We start from the raw sequence: 17,528 nt of genomic DNA, 5'->3' as shown, positions 1-17,528 counted from the left end.
TATTGGAATAAAGAACAAAATAACAAATAATTATGTGTCGAGGCTTAGTGACCCCATATATTTTTGTTATATCTTAAAAGGTTTTTGCCTAAATGATTTCTAAATAATACTCTTTTACTCCCAAATACGATTTACCAAAATTAATAATATTGTTTGAATATTCCAAACAATATAAATAAATGTCGAAAACAATATTTATTATGAAGGTAACCGAGTTAAATTTGAAAGAAATTAGCATAAAACACGTTATTTCTACCTTATGAAACTATAGTAGACCACAGTAAATCTTTTAGCATTCACCAATCATTTAATACTTTGCGATTTCTGCTATCAAATACACGGTTACAATTTTGTTATCAGTAATTAATATTTTCCGTAAATGCATTATTTAGTAAGTATTTATAGGTTGATCAGTCAAAATTGATGTTTGTTGTAAATGTGTAGGTATTGATTTTGAATAAGAGTGTCACTTAAATACCGTTTTATATAATTTCAAAATTATATGGTATCACAAGGCATCGAACATCATTTCAAATTAAGGCAAATGGCCCCATGATAAAAAAGGAAATTATATTTAAAAAAATTGTACATCAGATACCTTAAACGAAATGTCTTGCGACAACATATAAAGGTGTTTGTGTACAAATGTTCGAAACTATCCTTTCAACAATTTAGTTGGGCTTAGCGATGATATATTTCAATAAAAGGACACATTGATAAACAATACAAGATAAAGAATACACACATTAAGCATAATGAAACTAGTACAAGAGAAAACGCAAGCTTAAGTACATGGATAATGCATAATGCTGGTAATTGATATGAGAGCTTAATGCTTTTACAAGTGTCTCGTTTCTGCCAAGGTGCTTTAAAATTGTTAAAAATGGTTTGTGTAAACTACTTGTATTGAAGTGTTTAGTAGTAACAATATTGGAAAGTGTAAATTATTATGAATCTTGTTGTAAATTGTAATGAGGTATGGATGTGAGTAAATAACAGAGAACAAATCTGAACCGGGAAAACAATAAATAAAGAAGAGTACGAGTGGTTGGAAAGGTAGAAGGATGACAAGTTAAGAAGTAGATGGTACATGTCAGGTATGTTCTTATGATGTTGATGATGAGGTTTTTTTTAAATATATCGAATCCAGTGTACATTAATATGAATGTTTGATACCTCTAGTCCCCATATTATTTTGGTATCTTTTAAAAGCGTGTACTATGTACAGACATATTGTGGAAAAGTTATACAGCTAAAAGTATTACACACACTCTGTGCTGATTTTAATATATTGAAAAGATGGTCCTGATTGATTACTGTTGGAATAAAGAAAACAAAGTAACAAACAATTAAATGTCGAGGCTTAGTGATCCAATATAAGTTTGTTATATTTGTAAACGTTATTGCCGAATGATTATAAAATGTTAATACATAACAAATAAATTCATCACAGTTTCACTCATTTGTTTAACATATTAGTATTTATTAAGCAAACCCCATATAAACAATATTAAAATTAAATTTGATTACCAGGCATCGAACATTAATAAACATTACGGCAAATGGCCCCATGATAAAGGAAATAGTATTTGTACAACAGATACCTTACACGAAATGTCTTGCGACAAAATTTACATGTTTTTATTTAAAAAGGTTCCAGACTATACATTCAACAATTTTATTGTGCTTATTAATGATATTTTTCAATAAAAGGAAACATTGGAAATAAAACAACAGTGACGTTTTGACAACTGTTTTATTTTTTGTCTTGGAACGAGCCAATTTTTGCGAAAATCGCAGATATTTATAATTAAGTTCAAATATTGATGTTTTATGCATTTTCCTTAAACCGTTAGTAACGGTTTAAGTCATAAAACATTCATTTTCGAACAGAAATATGAAAATCTACGATCTAATTTTTTGTCAGCAATCTTATATCATTGGCTTGCATATATTTACGCAAAAAAATTGCTCTTTCCAAGACAAAATATAAAAAAGTTGAAAACTGGTATATCTGTGAGAGTGCAGCTTTAATTGGAAAATGTCAAACTTATAGGCACCCAAAACTATTCCTGACAGTGTAACAGTTGAATTGCATTCGATTGAAAACATTTTAAACGGAAAAAGTGTTAAAATATTCTTCATGACCCCCTACACAAGTTTGAAATTCATGTGCATATATTGGTATGCGTTATAACGATTGAAACTATCAACGACATAAAACTGGACGTTTAAATGATTGTGTGTTTTGGTCCCTTATACTCTCTTTTGAAGTGTTTCGATTCCTTAATATATGCCCTTTCTATGGGAACGTTCAATGGATACCCAAATCACCATATTTCCTTACTTTACGTTTGCAAAGTAGAGTAACAGTGGTCGGAAAGTGGACCAGTGCGTGATTTTAGGGATTCATATCGTGGCGAACTGTTTACTGATAGTGGCTGCGAACTGGAGTTTTCATAGTGCGATTCATTATCCGTAGTAGCGCTGACATTTTTATTCCTATGGGCAGTAGAAGAATCCCCAACATACAAATGCTGCAAATGGTTGTTTTGATTGCCCGTCGACATTTGCAAGTTCGTGTAACTATCATCAGCTGTACGTTTCTGAAGACTTTCATATCTTAAGGAATCGGTATCGGGGAATGTTTGTAAATCGCTGTTGGTTTCAGAATTAAAATTGTTTCCAATATTGGACATCTGAACATTGGCTGCATGGTCAACGTTCTGTTTGTTGCTCCTGCTGTGAAATCAAAATTTAACTAATGGGTAAACTTTTTGCTAAAAAGGCTGATTCTACCAAGAAAGTAGTATACCTTTTGTATTTTCATGACTTATACGAAAAATTGGCATTTTCGAATTAAACTAAGTATTATTTATCTTTATTATCTTAATACAAATATGTGTTCACATTTGTTATACTTACATGCACTTGAGAGCGAGAATGATAACAACAGGAACGGTTACCGTCACGAAGAGACCAAATCCAATACTAATTAATACGATGGCTGAAAACGTTTTAAAAATCGGTTAAAGCACAGTTTTGTAATATTCAAACTTATTATGTGTTGGTGTCTTGTATAAAAAAAATGCGTACATCAGATTTTTTGCGTACATCAGAAATTATTTCTTAAATATTATACTTACAATGTAAATTAATAAAATGCACAGCTTTTAAATGGAAATAAATAAACCGTTTTGTTATACTCCTACCGGTTGCGGAAAATGTTTTTTTTGTGGTGATGTTTAATTCCAAAACAGGAGTAGTTCCAAGACTCGAATCTGGAACCTTTGCTTCGATGGTCGATGTTTTTGCTGGTGTGGGATGCTGTTGAAGAGTGCTTGTTGTTGGTGGTGGTGTTGTTAACGGTGTTGTAACCTGTGTCGTTGATGATGATGTTGTTGTTGTTGTTGTTGTTGTTGTTGTTGTTGGTCGTTTTGGTGTCTGTCTTGATGTAGGCGTCGTCCGTAAATTGGTTGCTGGAAAAGCCGATGATTGTGAATATGATGCTGTGGATTGAAATCTCGTTAATGGCAATGCAGTTGAGATTTCTGCTGGATTTTGGTCAAAAGCATAACATGTTATGCTCAATGCTGTTCCTTCTGTGAAATGAAACATGGTATTGTCTTGGTATATATCATCTAGCGCATCATCTTTGTGTAAGATCAGATGAAAACAATTTAATACTAAATGCTTAAGAATCTGATGTTGATGTTAATATAGTCATAACATTTGATAATGCATTAACACTACATAAGACATTTTGAAACAGTTACCAGTCGTGATGAACATGCACCATTCATCGTTGTATGAGTAGGTTTTCTCAAAAAGAAGTCTATTCGTTGCAAACGCAAAATGCACGGAACCACCACGACATGAAAATAAAACGTACTCTAATTTGAGTTTTGTTCCACAGGTATTGTATCCAGGTGCGTCGTAATACACAGTAATGTTTGTTTGGCTCTGTGCTTCAAGATCACAAACACATTGAACAATCTGATCGTTTGGGACGTTAGTGTTTCGTATTCCTAATTGTGTTCCTGTTGTACTTCCGTTACTGCATATGCTGATCTCTAAATAAAACAGATGTTGAAATAAAAATGAACTAATGTTTCTTCAGTAAAGGTATTTTTGTGAAAATAGTGTTATAATCCGATGTGAAAGAGTAATACCGTGGAATTCCGATAGCTTTATTTCCATGGGACTGGCGAAAATACCTCGAGCCAAGGAGGTAACCGAAGATACCAAAAGCAGTATATTTGTAGTTTAATAATATTATCATCAGAATCATGAATTTTAGGCACCATTGCATTAAAAGTAAAAATATGTGGTCTTATACGGAGCAAACTTTCTAATTAACCAGTATTAAAGCTAGTCAAAATATAATAGTTTGCTTACCGTTACTGGAAGAGTATCTGCAGCCGTTGGATTCTGAATTTCAAGTTCAAACACATTTCAACATAAATGCAAGTTCAACATACACTATACAAATAAAATACAGTTCAAATATGCAGTATATGCTCAATGCAAGTTCCAAATGTATAATACAAAATGAATGGAAGTTTAAAATATGCAGTAATTGCTTAAATGCTAAAAACAAAATTTATAAAATAGAATAAATGCATAAACATACAAATCCAATGTTTGTTCCAAATATGTACAGTGCAAAATAAATGGAAGTGAGAAGTATAATCTTTAATCGCAATCCATTGTTCAATGTATATGAAACTTACCCCCCCCCCCCCCCCCCGCACGAAGCGTATGAGTTTTGCCAATTGCTCTCGAGAGCTTTTGCTGTCAATGACTTCGGTTACACTCTATATGCTATAGAAGTTAACATTATTTTGATACATATTGAGAAAACAAACTCATTCGACTTACCATAAATGAACATCATGAAGTAGTCAAAACGCAAAAATAAAAACAGTCCTTTACCGTAGAACACCATTATTAATAAGATACAAATGTAAAATCTATTTAAACGAGGAAGAGTTTACTTTTAATGAGGTTCACTTTGAAACTCTATTTGTTACTCTATAAAACGAGGAAGTTAAGTTTGATTTGCGTTTTAAAATCGTTAATATAATAGATCTTCGTCGACAAAATCGAAACATACTCCATAGAATGTCAGATAAAACTAAAAATGTGCATGTATTTAAACACACACTTATGCTTTTATTCACTCCATTCACTCTTAATTTTGAGGAATCATAACGTAATGGAAACTACGTTATAATGTACCAACGAATAAGGACAACATTCACTGCGTTGTAATTAATGATATATGACATCAAACAACAACAGTTTGTAGAACGTTATCTCTCCTGGACATCGCTTTGTCTCAAATTTGTGTTAGACTCGATTAAGATATACTTGCAAGACAAAATACATTCGACGATGGCATGACCTTGACCTTTAATCTCCTGACCCGAAAAGCAAATGGGACCTTTACTGTTCAAAAACAACCTACTGGTCTATAAGGTCATGGGGTTACGTCATTAAACAGTCTTAGAGTAACTAGAGCGAACAAAGAATTCAGAAACCTTGATATTGACATGTACCTACATACCCAATGACTTATAAGGCGCACCTACTTAATGAGCTACGGCCAAACGTCAAACAGTAAAAGGTAAAGTGTGCAGTCCTTTAACGCCACAAATATGATCGATGCATATGTAACCAATAGGCTATGGACAACTGGTTAAGAAGCATATATAGTTAGTTTTAGACTTAATTTAGTGCTTTTAAAGCAAACAAACAGTCGAAACAACTGCAGAAAGTACCATCTAGTAAACACACGTCAGCTTACCAGGAAAAGACAACTCAGAAAAAAATATGTAAGTTATATGTGGTTTATTTCTTGTTTTGATATTTGTATGCAGCTATATATGCTGAAATATGTTTTTTGCAAAAGTTTGCATCGTTGATCCACTTTCGGTCAGAATCCAGGTCGCCTAGCCTGCATTGTTATGATGTGAGCCCTGATAGCGCTTATGTAAAACAAAAAGCCGGGCATTAGCGGCACGGAAATATACTGAATAATGCACGTTTTCTACCGATAACGCCCGGGTTTTTGCGTTTTAACACACCACGATAACGGACCGAAAACACAGATTTTATGCAATAATAGAATTTATCAGTTACAAAATTAATGCTACTTCAAAATATAGTCACTGTTCGCAATTCATTGACATTTAAAGATATATTTAGCTCGTCTGTTGTTTTGAAAGCTAATACATTGAGATATTGTGATGACGTTTGTGTCGTCGACGTCGTCGTCGGTGTCGTCTTGCCAACACTTGCCACAACACAGAAATCGAACAATAGATTCATATAAAACACAAGTTGCTAGAAACAAAACTGACTTTTGCAGCATGGTGCATTACCCTGGCATATTAGTATTTGAGTTATAAAGCCTAATTTCGGCTGAAAATCCTCTAATCACACCCCAACCGCCGCCGTGGCTCTGCGGCGCCTTTTGTTGACAATTAATCATATTGTAAAGAAAATATATTATTAAGGTTAAATGTATAATGATAAACATCTTCGACTTACCATAAATAAACATCATGAAGTAGTCGAAACACAATAATAAGAACAGTCCTTTACGGTAGAACGCCATTATTAATAATATACATATAATAAATCTATTCAAACGAGGAAGGTTTAGAATTTGTTTACAAAAGAATGACTTTGTTAATGAGAAAACGAGGAAGTTAGGTTAAATTTGCGTTTTAAAATCGTATACATAAAAGACCTTCGCCGACAAAGAGGAAACAAAATCCATGGAATGCCTGTTAAAACTGAACGATTACCATAGGACATGTTAACTATATTTACGTTTACGTTTGAGAAAATATAACAGTTAAATACTAAAAACAATGGAAACTGCTACATTAATTAACGAACGAAGTATTGATAAAACAGATTTTGCTAGAGTTGTTGATATATGTTATTAAAAAAGAAGATGAACAACAACAGTTTGTAAAACATGATCTTGACCTTAAAACCTCGGGTCCCGAAAACAACAGGGGCCTGTAATGTTGAATGGGCAACCTACTGGTTTAGTTTCATGGGCTAAGGCCGTCAAATCGTCTTCGAGTTACTGTGCGGACAAAGTTTGAAATCTTGTGACCTTGACCTAAATAGCCAATGACATAAAAAGCCGTGCTGGTAAAAGGTAACCTACTGGTTCAGTTTCATGGTCATACGCTTAACAGTTAAAGGTTAAAGGTTAGAGTCCTTTTACACTTAAATAATCAGAGATTAGCATGTAACATCAGCTCTGTAAAGCGTTAATGCGACGAATTCGTACAATTTTTGAATAGGCTTTGAGAACACACATGATTGAAAACAACTTACATACCAATACTATCATCGACGATGCCCCGAGTGGGGGTTAAACATTGGAACCACTGATCTTAAGCCCAATATTCTTACCACTCGGTCATAGACATGGTCTACCGACCGACAAGCCGACGGATAGACCATAATAAAATCCGAACGACCGATGTTTATATTTCTTGGTCTAAATTTTGATTATGTCCGCATCAGATTTGGCGCGTTTTTCTGTGAAAAAACAAACTGTATAAATTTATATCACTTTTAAGCATATAATAAAAATAAGAAAAAGTCATGTTTGTTTCAGTGTAAGATTGCAAAACATTTTGCCTCGTGGTCATCGAAAGTAAATACTTTACACTTGGCGTGGCTTCTCCACTCATGAAAATAGATTTTGTTGCTCACTTACTGAAATGGAAGTCTTATGAATTGAAAGAAACCCAATGTTTGGGAAATAACTGCCTTGAGGGAGTATCTACCAATAATGCTAAAACAAAGATATTCCATGCAAATGTTTGGTTGATATTGTAATGGAAATACAATACATAGGAATCTTAATCTATGAGCCACTTTAATAACACGGATTTTTATCATTTTACATGCAATACAGTTGGATACGTTTTGCGAGTTTGGACTCAATCAAAATGCATGCTTCGTCAATGTTCATGCATTTCTACTTCCGGATTACATGTCAGAGTACATACAACGTGATTTAAGAGTTTTCAATGAGGAGTGTTAAGACCCAAAATCGCTCGGCTATACTCAAACCACTGCGCCCACAAGCCTGGGTTTGAACTTTCTACGCGAGCGCTTCAGCGTACTGGTGAGGTAACTGATTTGTAATATAATGTCAAGGACATTAGCCTTGTTATCTTTCCGCACGATAGTTATTGAAAAAATCTAGACTCTTGTTACCGTTCCGGTATATATTTTAGAAAATATGAAAAGAAAAACAAACAACTAAATGCTCTCAAATGTGATACAAGAATGTATAATATTCAATAAAATATTACAGATATTTACCATAACCTAAACTTTTATTCAAAACTTATGTATAGTATTCCGATGTCTCCTCATACTCGTTGAATTATCTTACTATTAGCTCACCAGAGCACTTACTGCTTAAACGTGGGCTGTTTTATAGGGGACCGATCTGTCGTTTGGCGTCCACATTTTCCTTCAAACAGCATCTCCTCCTAAACCACTAAGTCAGTTTCAACCAAACTTCACAAGAGTGTTCCAGTTTCCTTAAAAATGGCTCTATTTAGAACTCTGGTTTTGGTGTATTGGTCAATTTGTGTTGTTTTTTTTATGCCGTTGACCTTCGTTCTGACCCATATGTTCCATATAGTTATAAAGTCAAACCATTTTGTGGACTTTTTTGTTTTAGTTTTTTACTTGATCTAGAGGTAAAAGGTGAGATCTTCAAGTCTTAAACAATGTTACATTTCAAGCTTATTAGTTGATCACCTTGACCTTCGAGCCTTAAATTTAACAGGTGTCACATGCTTGACATAAACTTGCGAAATTTGAGGACCCTGTATTTACGTGTTGTTGTTTGTAGTGGAACTTATCGGGAACTATTCTATTAATAAAAATCAATTACTTTTTAAGGTTTTACCTTCCTATAAAAAAGGTTCAGTACTTGTCAATGTCAACCTTATGATTTTTTTATTTTGTCTTAGGTTTTTGATCGAAAACAATGTTATAACTAAACAATGAAATTGATCTTTTGAGCTCAAAAGGAGTAATGTATTTTTTTCTTGTGAAACTTGGCTGAGTCATTTTATGTGAGTTATATAAAACATCCTGTTGATAAGTTCTCATTGACCATGACCTTGACCAAATGACTATAAAAGAAATTATGTTCATTAACAACTTTTTGTGAAAGTTTAAGACCCGAAGATCAGTCCGTCCCAAGTGCGGACAATAAGTCATTTCTGCTAAAGGTCACTGTGACCTTGACGTTTGCATCTTAGGATAGAGTTTTTTCTTTATTTAATGAATGATTTTCTTGTTTAATTTGAGAACTGTAAGCTAGCTCTCACGTCCCAAATCAAACATTAGCATTCACAGGGTTGGACAAAATATTTACATAATCTTTTTTGTCGTCTGCAGTCAATTTGGCATACCTTTCCCCAAAAAACACCATTTACTGTCATTTTATATCCTTTTTAAGCATATAATCAAAAAGAAAATTGTGTGTTTTGGTGAAAGATTATAATGATATTCGAACCGTAAACACGAAAAGTAAATATTTCACTCGTTGATACACCGCACTTAAAATATGGCTTTTGTAATTCAATCGGTGAAATATACTGCGATCTTATACTGAAACAAATAACTATCTTCTGTATATTCTGTTCTCTTGAATGCATTGGTACAAACATAATTTTACCTCTGCTTTGTTCATTTGAATTAATATTTTTTTAAGTTAATGGGGAACTTTCAACTAAAGGACAAACAAGAGATTTGATGGATACATTTGTTTAATGAGTATGGCATATAAAAACATCCAAATTGTTAAATCAAAAATATATTTATCATTATATATATGACGTCACACATTTCTATACTTACTACGACAAAATGAGAAGATATATTGTTTCACAAACAAGATCATGTTAATCTTTCTCTGTAAGAATATATATTTTCGTCATGATTCGAGTATTTATAACGTTCTGTAATATGAGTATCATTAAAAATCTATCAATATAAAAACATTTAAATCTATATACACACGTCGTTTGTATTAAGACTCTGATATAACAAAAACAGCAGGATACCTAGTAAAGGCAGTTTTGAACAAATTTCACAAACACTAGAACACAAATATAGAATCCTCTCTCATGTCTACAATTCATTTTACAACCGGAATACGTATATCTATAAGGGCAATCGATTGATTGCGGATGTTATCATTGTCAAAGGTATGATAAAGTTCCCGAATTTCACTATTTAATTTAGAGTTCCACTTCTAGTTTCACAAGAATAATTTCTGCGACTTTTAAATGTCAACTTTAAAGACCGCTTTGTCAGCATATAGTCCTCCATCCATGCACATAGTTCCCATGAACACAGGCACCTTTCAAACTGTTGATTGCTTATATATTCAAAGCCATATTTTGTTGCAATTTTGACTATTTTCGTATAAGTTTAATATTCGCAAAACAATGGTGAAACAATACTTAATAGATACTTTATATATGGATATTTAGTCTTTTATAAGCATATTGACAATGTTCCTTGTAACATAATGATATTCAAGATGTAAAATTAAGAAACATGTTTAAAACATTCTTTAAAATTTAAGCTCAACAGTATTCCTTTCATAACAATGGCACTTTTTATGCTGTCCAGATGTATTGCGCATCGTCTTCATCAATAGGATCGCCATTCACACCGGGTCGCATTCGGTACGGACTTGTGATGGATCCGTGGTCGAAACTTGTCTCTTGGGGCTTATAGCCCAGTGACGGATATCCGATGGACGGGTAGGGAGCGATTGGGCGGGGCATTGATCCATTGAAACCTACGTTGTCATACGTGCCAACAAACATTGGTTGATCAAATTCTCCATAGCGATGATCTGGCTTTTTCTCGCGCTTGTCCTTTCTGTAAAGGAATTCAGTAAAAATGAAAACAATGCATTTTTTTCTATTTTCGGCCTTTTGACAGGTAATAACGATAAACATATCAAAATATATATATTATTTTTCATAAAAAATGCAAATACCAGTAATCACTTTTTTCAAAGAAAGAATAACTTTGAATGCTAAATCAAAATTAGTGTCGTTTTGTAATAATTGGAGTTAAGCTTTAAAAGGAAAAAAAAACGTAGTATGTCATACAAACAATCAGTTCACAATTTATCTAATGAATGTTTAGCCCAAACATATTTCATCATCAAATTATCCATTGAGGGTTGCCTTTCGAATATTTAACTGAGGATGGTGTGGTTTTGATGTTAACCTCACAGTTACGTTTGTTCGAGTCCCACTAAGAACACAGGTTAATAATATCGAGTATATGTGTATGTACTGGTTGATATAACCAGGAGCTAGATTCATGCATAAAACCGTCAACGTTTGAGCTTATAAAATCTTCCATTAACTAAGGATTAACAAACTTCAAGGATCTTGAAAATACTTACACAGAGAGATATTTGTAGCATCCAACAACGACAAGGATAATGATCAACAGAGCTCCTCCACCACCGATAGCGGCACCAAGGATAACAGGCATATTAGACGTTGGTGCTGAAAAAATTAGATAAACTCTTAATTTAGGTCAACAATATGCTTTCACACATCTTGCCATTTTCTCTCCCAAAACAATGACCGTCTTAATAAAATTCTAAGCGAAGAGAAATCAACTTAGAATTTTCGTTATTTCACTAACAAAACCTTTGAAAGGCATCGATGTTTCACCAAATCTAATCATATGAAGTTCTTACGTGTATCCCTTTCGTATTTAATTATATAATATTTTTCACTTAATTGAACATTTCATTTTATTTGCTGTATGAATACAAACTCAGACAAACTAATACACACGCTGTGGAAATCAGGCCGGGCCATAAGTAAGTCATTAAAATGGCTGCCATCAAAGGGATCTGACTGCATACATGTCTCTGGCGGTAAACTTTGAGAGATATCTTTCTTTTTGGTAATTTCGTTTGTGCTAAAAATGTCTTTAGCATCAATTATATTGCGTTAAAATTTCCATTTATATTCCAATGGTAATATTTGTATAATATTAAAGTTAATTAAGATCATAACAATACCAATGCCAAATTTCTTTAATTAATTCATTTTAAAAACGAGTTTTAAGACCAAAGGAAAAAGTCGTTTTAAAGGTAATCATGGTTACACTGTTTGATGTACAATCAAGAACAAACAAATCATGTGTCTAAATGAAATAAGACACGTTTAACTTGTTATGCTTAAGAAGATTCGATAACTTGGGGACTGAGTTTAAAACATGTTTGGATTAGGGTGCACTTTTTATTATTTTTGGATTGCAATGTTTCCCACCGGCAAGAAAAAACGCACATACTCACACACCAACATTGGTTGTTTGATTGGTTGAATTCATTATCACTTTGAATGTAGAGCATTTTTCTCATTGTCTAACCATTTCGGAACCAGAGCTACTTACTTTTCTTCTCGTTGCAGTATTGTCCTCCATAGTTTTCGTAGCAATTGCACGTGAATGTTCTCCGGCCGGTAGCGACACATTTCCCGCCATTGTTGCAAGACAGTGGGTGAGTCGTACAATAGTCTACAAATGCAGTATATACTTAAATAATAGTATGGAAAAACATATACATATCTTATACATATAGATATAATGATCCCAAAATAAAATTGTAATTATAATTGAAGCATTCAATTCAATTCAATTCAAATTCCCCAATAGATAAAAAAAATATCCGTGCTAAGGTCTTTACTGGACTAGCTCCAGGTGGGCATTCACTGCGCAGGCCAAGTATTGCACATCATTTTCAGGAAATACGCTGTTTTGCTCTCGATATGTGAAAACACGCTTCTACATGTTATATTGAATTACTTTTTTACAACATGCACATCAACCGTAGCCAAAGCGTGACAGACCTGGACATTTAAATGGGTCAAGGTACTTTCCTCGTTTCTTAACTCAAGTCGATTTCCTTAAATTTTTATAGCCATAGTGAAAGAAAGGCAAGCGTTCATAACATAAAGGTATTTATAAGTCAGAAAAGTAATGAAAATAAACTATTTTAGATATAATTAAATTATTGTATCATATGACTAGTGAGAATATATCTTATGTTTTTGAAATGACTTATGGATGTATGAATACAGACTCCGGTCTTCATTGTTATAATGCATCATGAACACGAATTGCTTATCATAATATTTGAACAATAAATACACCAAAACACTTGTGAAATATAAAAAAATAAAATCACTGCACTACCATACCTTTACATGCCAATGGTCCTGTTGCGCCAAAGTCATCGTTGTATGTGTTGGCAGGGCACAGTTTACAGTCAGCCTGGCCTGTTTCATCCTGGTATCTGTCGGCAGCGCATGGCTTACACGTCTCCCCATCAGTGCCGTAGTGGCCAAGGGTGCAGGGGTCTGAAATGTTTACATATTTTTCATTTTTGTACAACGAAATCTATAGCGGAAGACGGAAACAGTCATTATTTTTGCTTGGTTTTGGTTACCAAGCCGGACGACTTGTTTTTCAAAACATTCTAGTCTACCCCTCCAGACTACACTCTCGCGCGCAACATGGTGCTTACGAGTGAGACTTTAGTACCAAAAGTTAACATAACCTTTTTCGCAATCGTTGTAAAATACAGTTATAACCAATATTTGTGTGCTGAATCTCAAACCTATTCGTTCATTCTTCAAAATCAAGCGTATTAACATTATGGGGGCAATTGACAACTTTATAGACATTTTCAATATAACTTGCTTAAACGCGTAAAGTACAATTCCAAGACCAGCATGTTGATTTTATATGATTAAATAATTACAATTAATTAACAAGGAAACCATTTTATCAACACACATATATTTTTTAAAAGGAAGAAATTTATTAACCAATTTAGCCAAATTTATTTCATTTTAAAAGAAACACTTTCAATTTGATTTGTAAACTCACAAAGCATTAAAGATAAACACTCTTTACTCCAAAATAGGATTTATCTCTATTGATACAATGGTTTTAATGTACCAAAAAGGATGAATAAATGTCGAAAACAAAGGTTCTTATGAAGGATACCGAGTTTATTTAAAAGAAAGGTGCAGACAACAAAAGTTCTACCTTATGAGACGATAGTAGATAACAGAAAATCTTTGACCATTTACCAATCATAGGTTTGCGTTTTCAGCTATCAAATACTAGGTTTCAATCTTGTTATCAGTTATTAATATTTTCCATAAATGCATTATTTAGTAAGTCGATAAAGGTGAATCACTCAAAACTTATGTTTGTTATACATGTGTATGTATTGATTTTGAATAAGAGCGTCACTTCGTTAATCTTCCGATATTTGCCGTATACTCACTGTAAGGGGTTAGACACAAAAGAACATGTATATGTTTTGATGTTTACTTACTGCAAACATCTCCACGCAACTCGTTTCCAGATGTACATATCTCCTTCGATGCTATTGTTACAATGCTGTCATATTGTACTATTCCAGCCTAAAAGGTAAAACAATGTATTTCAACGTTTTCCATTTTCATTCATTTGGAATTCATAGTTATATTTCTGCCAAAACTTTACAAATGAACATTGTCCGACTTTGAATACTGTGTTATGAAGCTAGACCCAATTGTTTGGATTTTCTAATCCCGATGAAATTAAACTAACAAACTTATATTTTCTATTCACGACTGTATGTCTATTTAAAAGAGGACGCCGCGGAGTGAATATCAATGCTTGTCTGTTAATCTTTACTACGTGATAAATAACGCCATACGAGTATGCTACGACCGAAGGCAGGGCACCGTAAGCGGCATAGTCTGCGCTATGTTTCATTTAAAATGGTGAAGAAATATTGAAGTTGTTTTTGTTTAAAGCCTTCATTCGAAGCAACATATTGCCTTCCGACGTAGCATTTATGACGCAATTTTTCACTTTGTATACACACACTGAAAAGGCATACGTCTAAAACATTAAAGCCATTGGACAACTTGGCCTTGCTCTACATACTAGTATGTCTTATATCTCTTGTAACACGTGTAGCCCCGTTTCCCCGAAAAAGCCAGTATTTATTTCCTTTTTGAAAGGCCATCAGAAAATACCACTCATGGGTACTAGGTGTCTGACATATGGGCAATGTCATCAAAGCTGTCGCAATGACTAAACAGTAAAACTTTTATTACCTCTAGAAATAAACGAGCAACAATAAAACCAAACCTACCAAGGTTGATGGCTGCAACTGGGCGGCATTTTGATTTAATATCAAAAGAATGATGTCTTTTGCCATCATTTCCTCGTTTTGAACAGAGTCTGTGATAACATTGCTAAAAGAAAGAAAATAGAGTAAATGCACAAACAATGCAACTTGCTTTGAGCTATATGATAAAACATTTTGTTAGTTTATAAGTCACAAATATATTTCTTTGTTTTAGTTTTCTTGTTTACTATGGGTTTTTTTAAGCAATTTGTTAAGTAAACTTGAAGATATATGTCAAGAGTAAATCTAAAACAACTTTGATACATGGTAATTTGAAGAACATGATTTATTGCGTATTTTTGCATATTAAATGAATAGCTTTATACAGGTATCAAATAAAACGTAATGTAAACTCATTTTCAAGCGCATGTAACAATTATAATAGGAAATTATATTCACAAAAAATAAGGCAATGTTTCATCAACACTCATCAAGGTGATACTATGTACTTAATACAAATATTTTGCCTTTATTTACTCAATACAGTTAGAAAACCAAAATGTTAAAAAATCATATTTAAGGACATTGAACTCTTAGAAATGTACACTCATTAAACATAAGCAAGAATGGTGATCACGGTGTGCCAAGTAATAGTGAAACCAGTAGTTTGATCCAAAAGCTCTTTACAATAGACTGCTCGACGGCCAGAGCTAATCTAGTGAATTTAATGTCCCTAAAGACCACACCCCCTGGTCATACTTAGTTAGATACTTCATATAATAAATTAATTTTACTATTAACATAAGCTTACCTTATATTAGACAGAGAAACCAAGAAGTCTAATTCGTAGTCCAGAGCCCTCTTACGTCTGCGGGTCACCAGCTTGCAGTTTGTACCCTTGTCAAAATCTACCGCAATATTATTGCACGTGGTAGATGGACAAAAGGATCGTTGACCATTATATCGTGCAACTCGTTGAGATATAAACGTCTGTCTGATTGCCAAAGACACTTGGGTCTGAATGCCGCTTATATCAACATGACAGCCGGCGATATCCGCTTTATATTTCAGCATTACTTCATACTTTCTATACTGATACACCACTGCATCCACTGTATAACAACAAGATAAATACATTTCAAACTGTTTGCAAGTGAGCATTAAGTGTGATTGCATTAGCGTTCAAGATTGCGTTTACTTAGGAAATTTGAATGTATTAAAAACGCTGTCTCATCATTGGTTCATGAATAATGTTTTATGCATTCTGATGAAGAAAGAACATGACCATATACAGATTATTTGTACTTTGCAACTCTTTTACTATTTAATGTACGGGGCTCACAATAAGGACTATCAAGACTCACCAGTTGCCGGACACGATGACTGCCCAGTCTGATAGTTGGTTGTCCCACTTTTACAAGTTTTACAGAAGTTGGGGTTCGCACCAGAACTTGCATCGTTGTACTGCCCTACTGGACATGTGTCGCATCCGCGCGTTTGGAGGTTTAACCCACGTCCATTGGAACATAATGCTGAGGAAAGAAGGTTTTTCAGTTCGGCAATATATTTTGAAACGTTCGATGTCTGTCAAACAGACTGAGAACAAAAAAAATGATGGAAGATAAATGAATATATTTACATTCGCCTAGGCCTTGGTATAGATAAAACTTGACATTCGTATTGTATAACATGCAGGAAGTAATGACGTCATTGTTTATTTAAATATTGCCCTCCGATTAGATTAGCGCGACGTCATTTCACCAATGACATTCGACGTTACGAATATTAGTTACTTTTATATTAAAGTATGTTGTAAGTTGTTCACGCGAATAAATACGTGTATATCCCATTCTTTAAAAATTGATTAACGAAAAATGTTTAAACAATGCAATTTAGGATTGATTACTATTTGTGTGTGTTTGCTGTATGTAATACAATGTATGATTGCAATTCCATGGTATGCCCTAACGCTATATCCCCGCAAATTTGCAAGAAATACCCTCCTGCCCGTATCTATTATATTTGCCTTAAAACAACGACAGTGAATGAGTAGTGAACAATTTATCATAGACCCTACGTACTTGTACAGGCGTCTGCACTTGTTGACTTAGTAGCTAGAGTTGTTTTTCCTGTACCACAGGGTGTGCACTGTGTAACCATCGACGCCGTACTGTATGTTCCAATTGGACAATCCGTACACGTAATAGGCACCGAGTTTTGAACATGATATGTTCCTGGTTCACACTCCCCTGTAAAAAAAAAAAAAATTATTTATCCTCTGAAATCC

The 17,528-nt window shown here is 33.7% G+C and overlaps 2 protein-coding genes across 4 annotated transcripts in view; both read right to left on the bottom strand.

Annotated features, from left to right (window-relative positions):
• Nucleotides 1-367: 367 nt before the first annotated feature.
• Nucleotides 368-6,616, bottom strand: LOC128224285 (uncharacterized). Of its 2 annotated transcripts, none has more exons than XM_052934102.1 (6): nucleotides 6,556-6,616; nucleotides 4,399-4,431; nucleotides 3,777-4,073; nucleotides 3,213-3,602; nucleotides 2,926-3,007; nucleotides 368-2,742 (listed from the first exon to the last, which is right to left on the bottom strand). In XM_052934102.1, the coding sequence occupies exons 1-6, from the start codon at nucleotides 6,569-6,571 to the stop codon at nucleotides 2,349-2,351; spliced, it is 1,212 nt and encodes a 403-aa protein (XP_052790062.1). In that variant the 5' UTR covers nucleotides 6,572-6,616; the 3' UTR covers nucleotides 368-2,348. The 2 variants fall into 2 exon arrangements, with proteins under 2 accessions (XP_052790062.1, XP_052790069.1); XM_052934109.1 differs by having other exon boundaries at nucleotides 3,213-3,479.
• A 3,196-nt stretch (nucleotides 6,617-9,812) lies between these two features.
• Nucleotides 9,813-17,528, bottom strand: part of LOC128245946 (uncharacterized) — a 110,723-nt gene continuing 103,007 nt past the window's right edge. For both annotated transcript variants that reach the window (XM_052964168.1, XM_052964175.1), the window contains exons 77-85: nucleotides 17,323-17,490; nucleotides 16,606-16,773; nucleotides 16,053-16,353; nucleotides 15,266-15,368; nucleotides 14,456-14,543; nucleotides 13,308-13,466; nucleotides 12,502-12,624; nucleotides 11,495-11,600; nucleotides 9,813-10,956 (exon numbers count right to left, since the gene is read on the bottom strand). In XM_052964168.1, coding sequence (XP_052820128.1) covers nucleotides 10,689-10,956; nucleotides 11,495-11,600; nucleotides 12,502-12,624; nucleotides 13,308-13,466; nucleotides 14,456-14,543; nucleotides 15,266-15,368; nucleotides 16,053-16,353; nucleotides 16,606-16,773; nucleotides 17,323-17,490 — 1,484 coding nt within the window. In that variant the 3' untranslated portion in view covers nucleotides 9,813-10,688. The remainder of the gene's footprint in view (nucleotides 10,957-11,494; nucleotides 11,601-12,501; nucleotides 12,625-13,307; nucleotides 13,467-14,455; nucleotides 14,544-15,265; nucleotides 15,369-16,052; nucleotides 16,354-16,605; nucleotides 16,774-17,322; nucleotides 17,491-17,528) is intronic.

This window comes from Mya arenaria, chromosome 2, assembly GCF_026914265.1.
Source record: "Mya arenaria isolate MELC-2E11 chromosome 2, ASM2691426v1".
In the NCBI taxonomy this organism is placed as follows: Eukaryota; Metazoa; Mollusca; class Bivalvia; order Myida; family Myidae; genus Mya; species Mya arenaria.
Note: the sequence above shows the minus strand (reverse complement) of the source record. Positions and strands in the feature narration are given on the sequence as shown.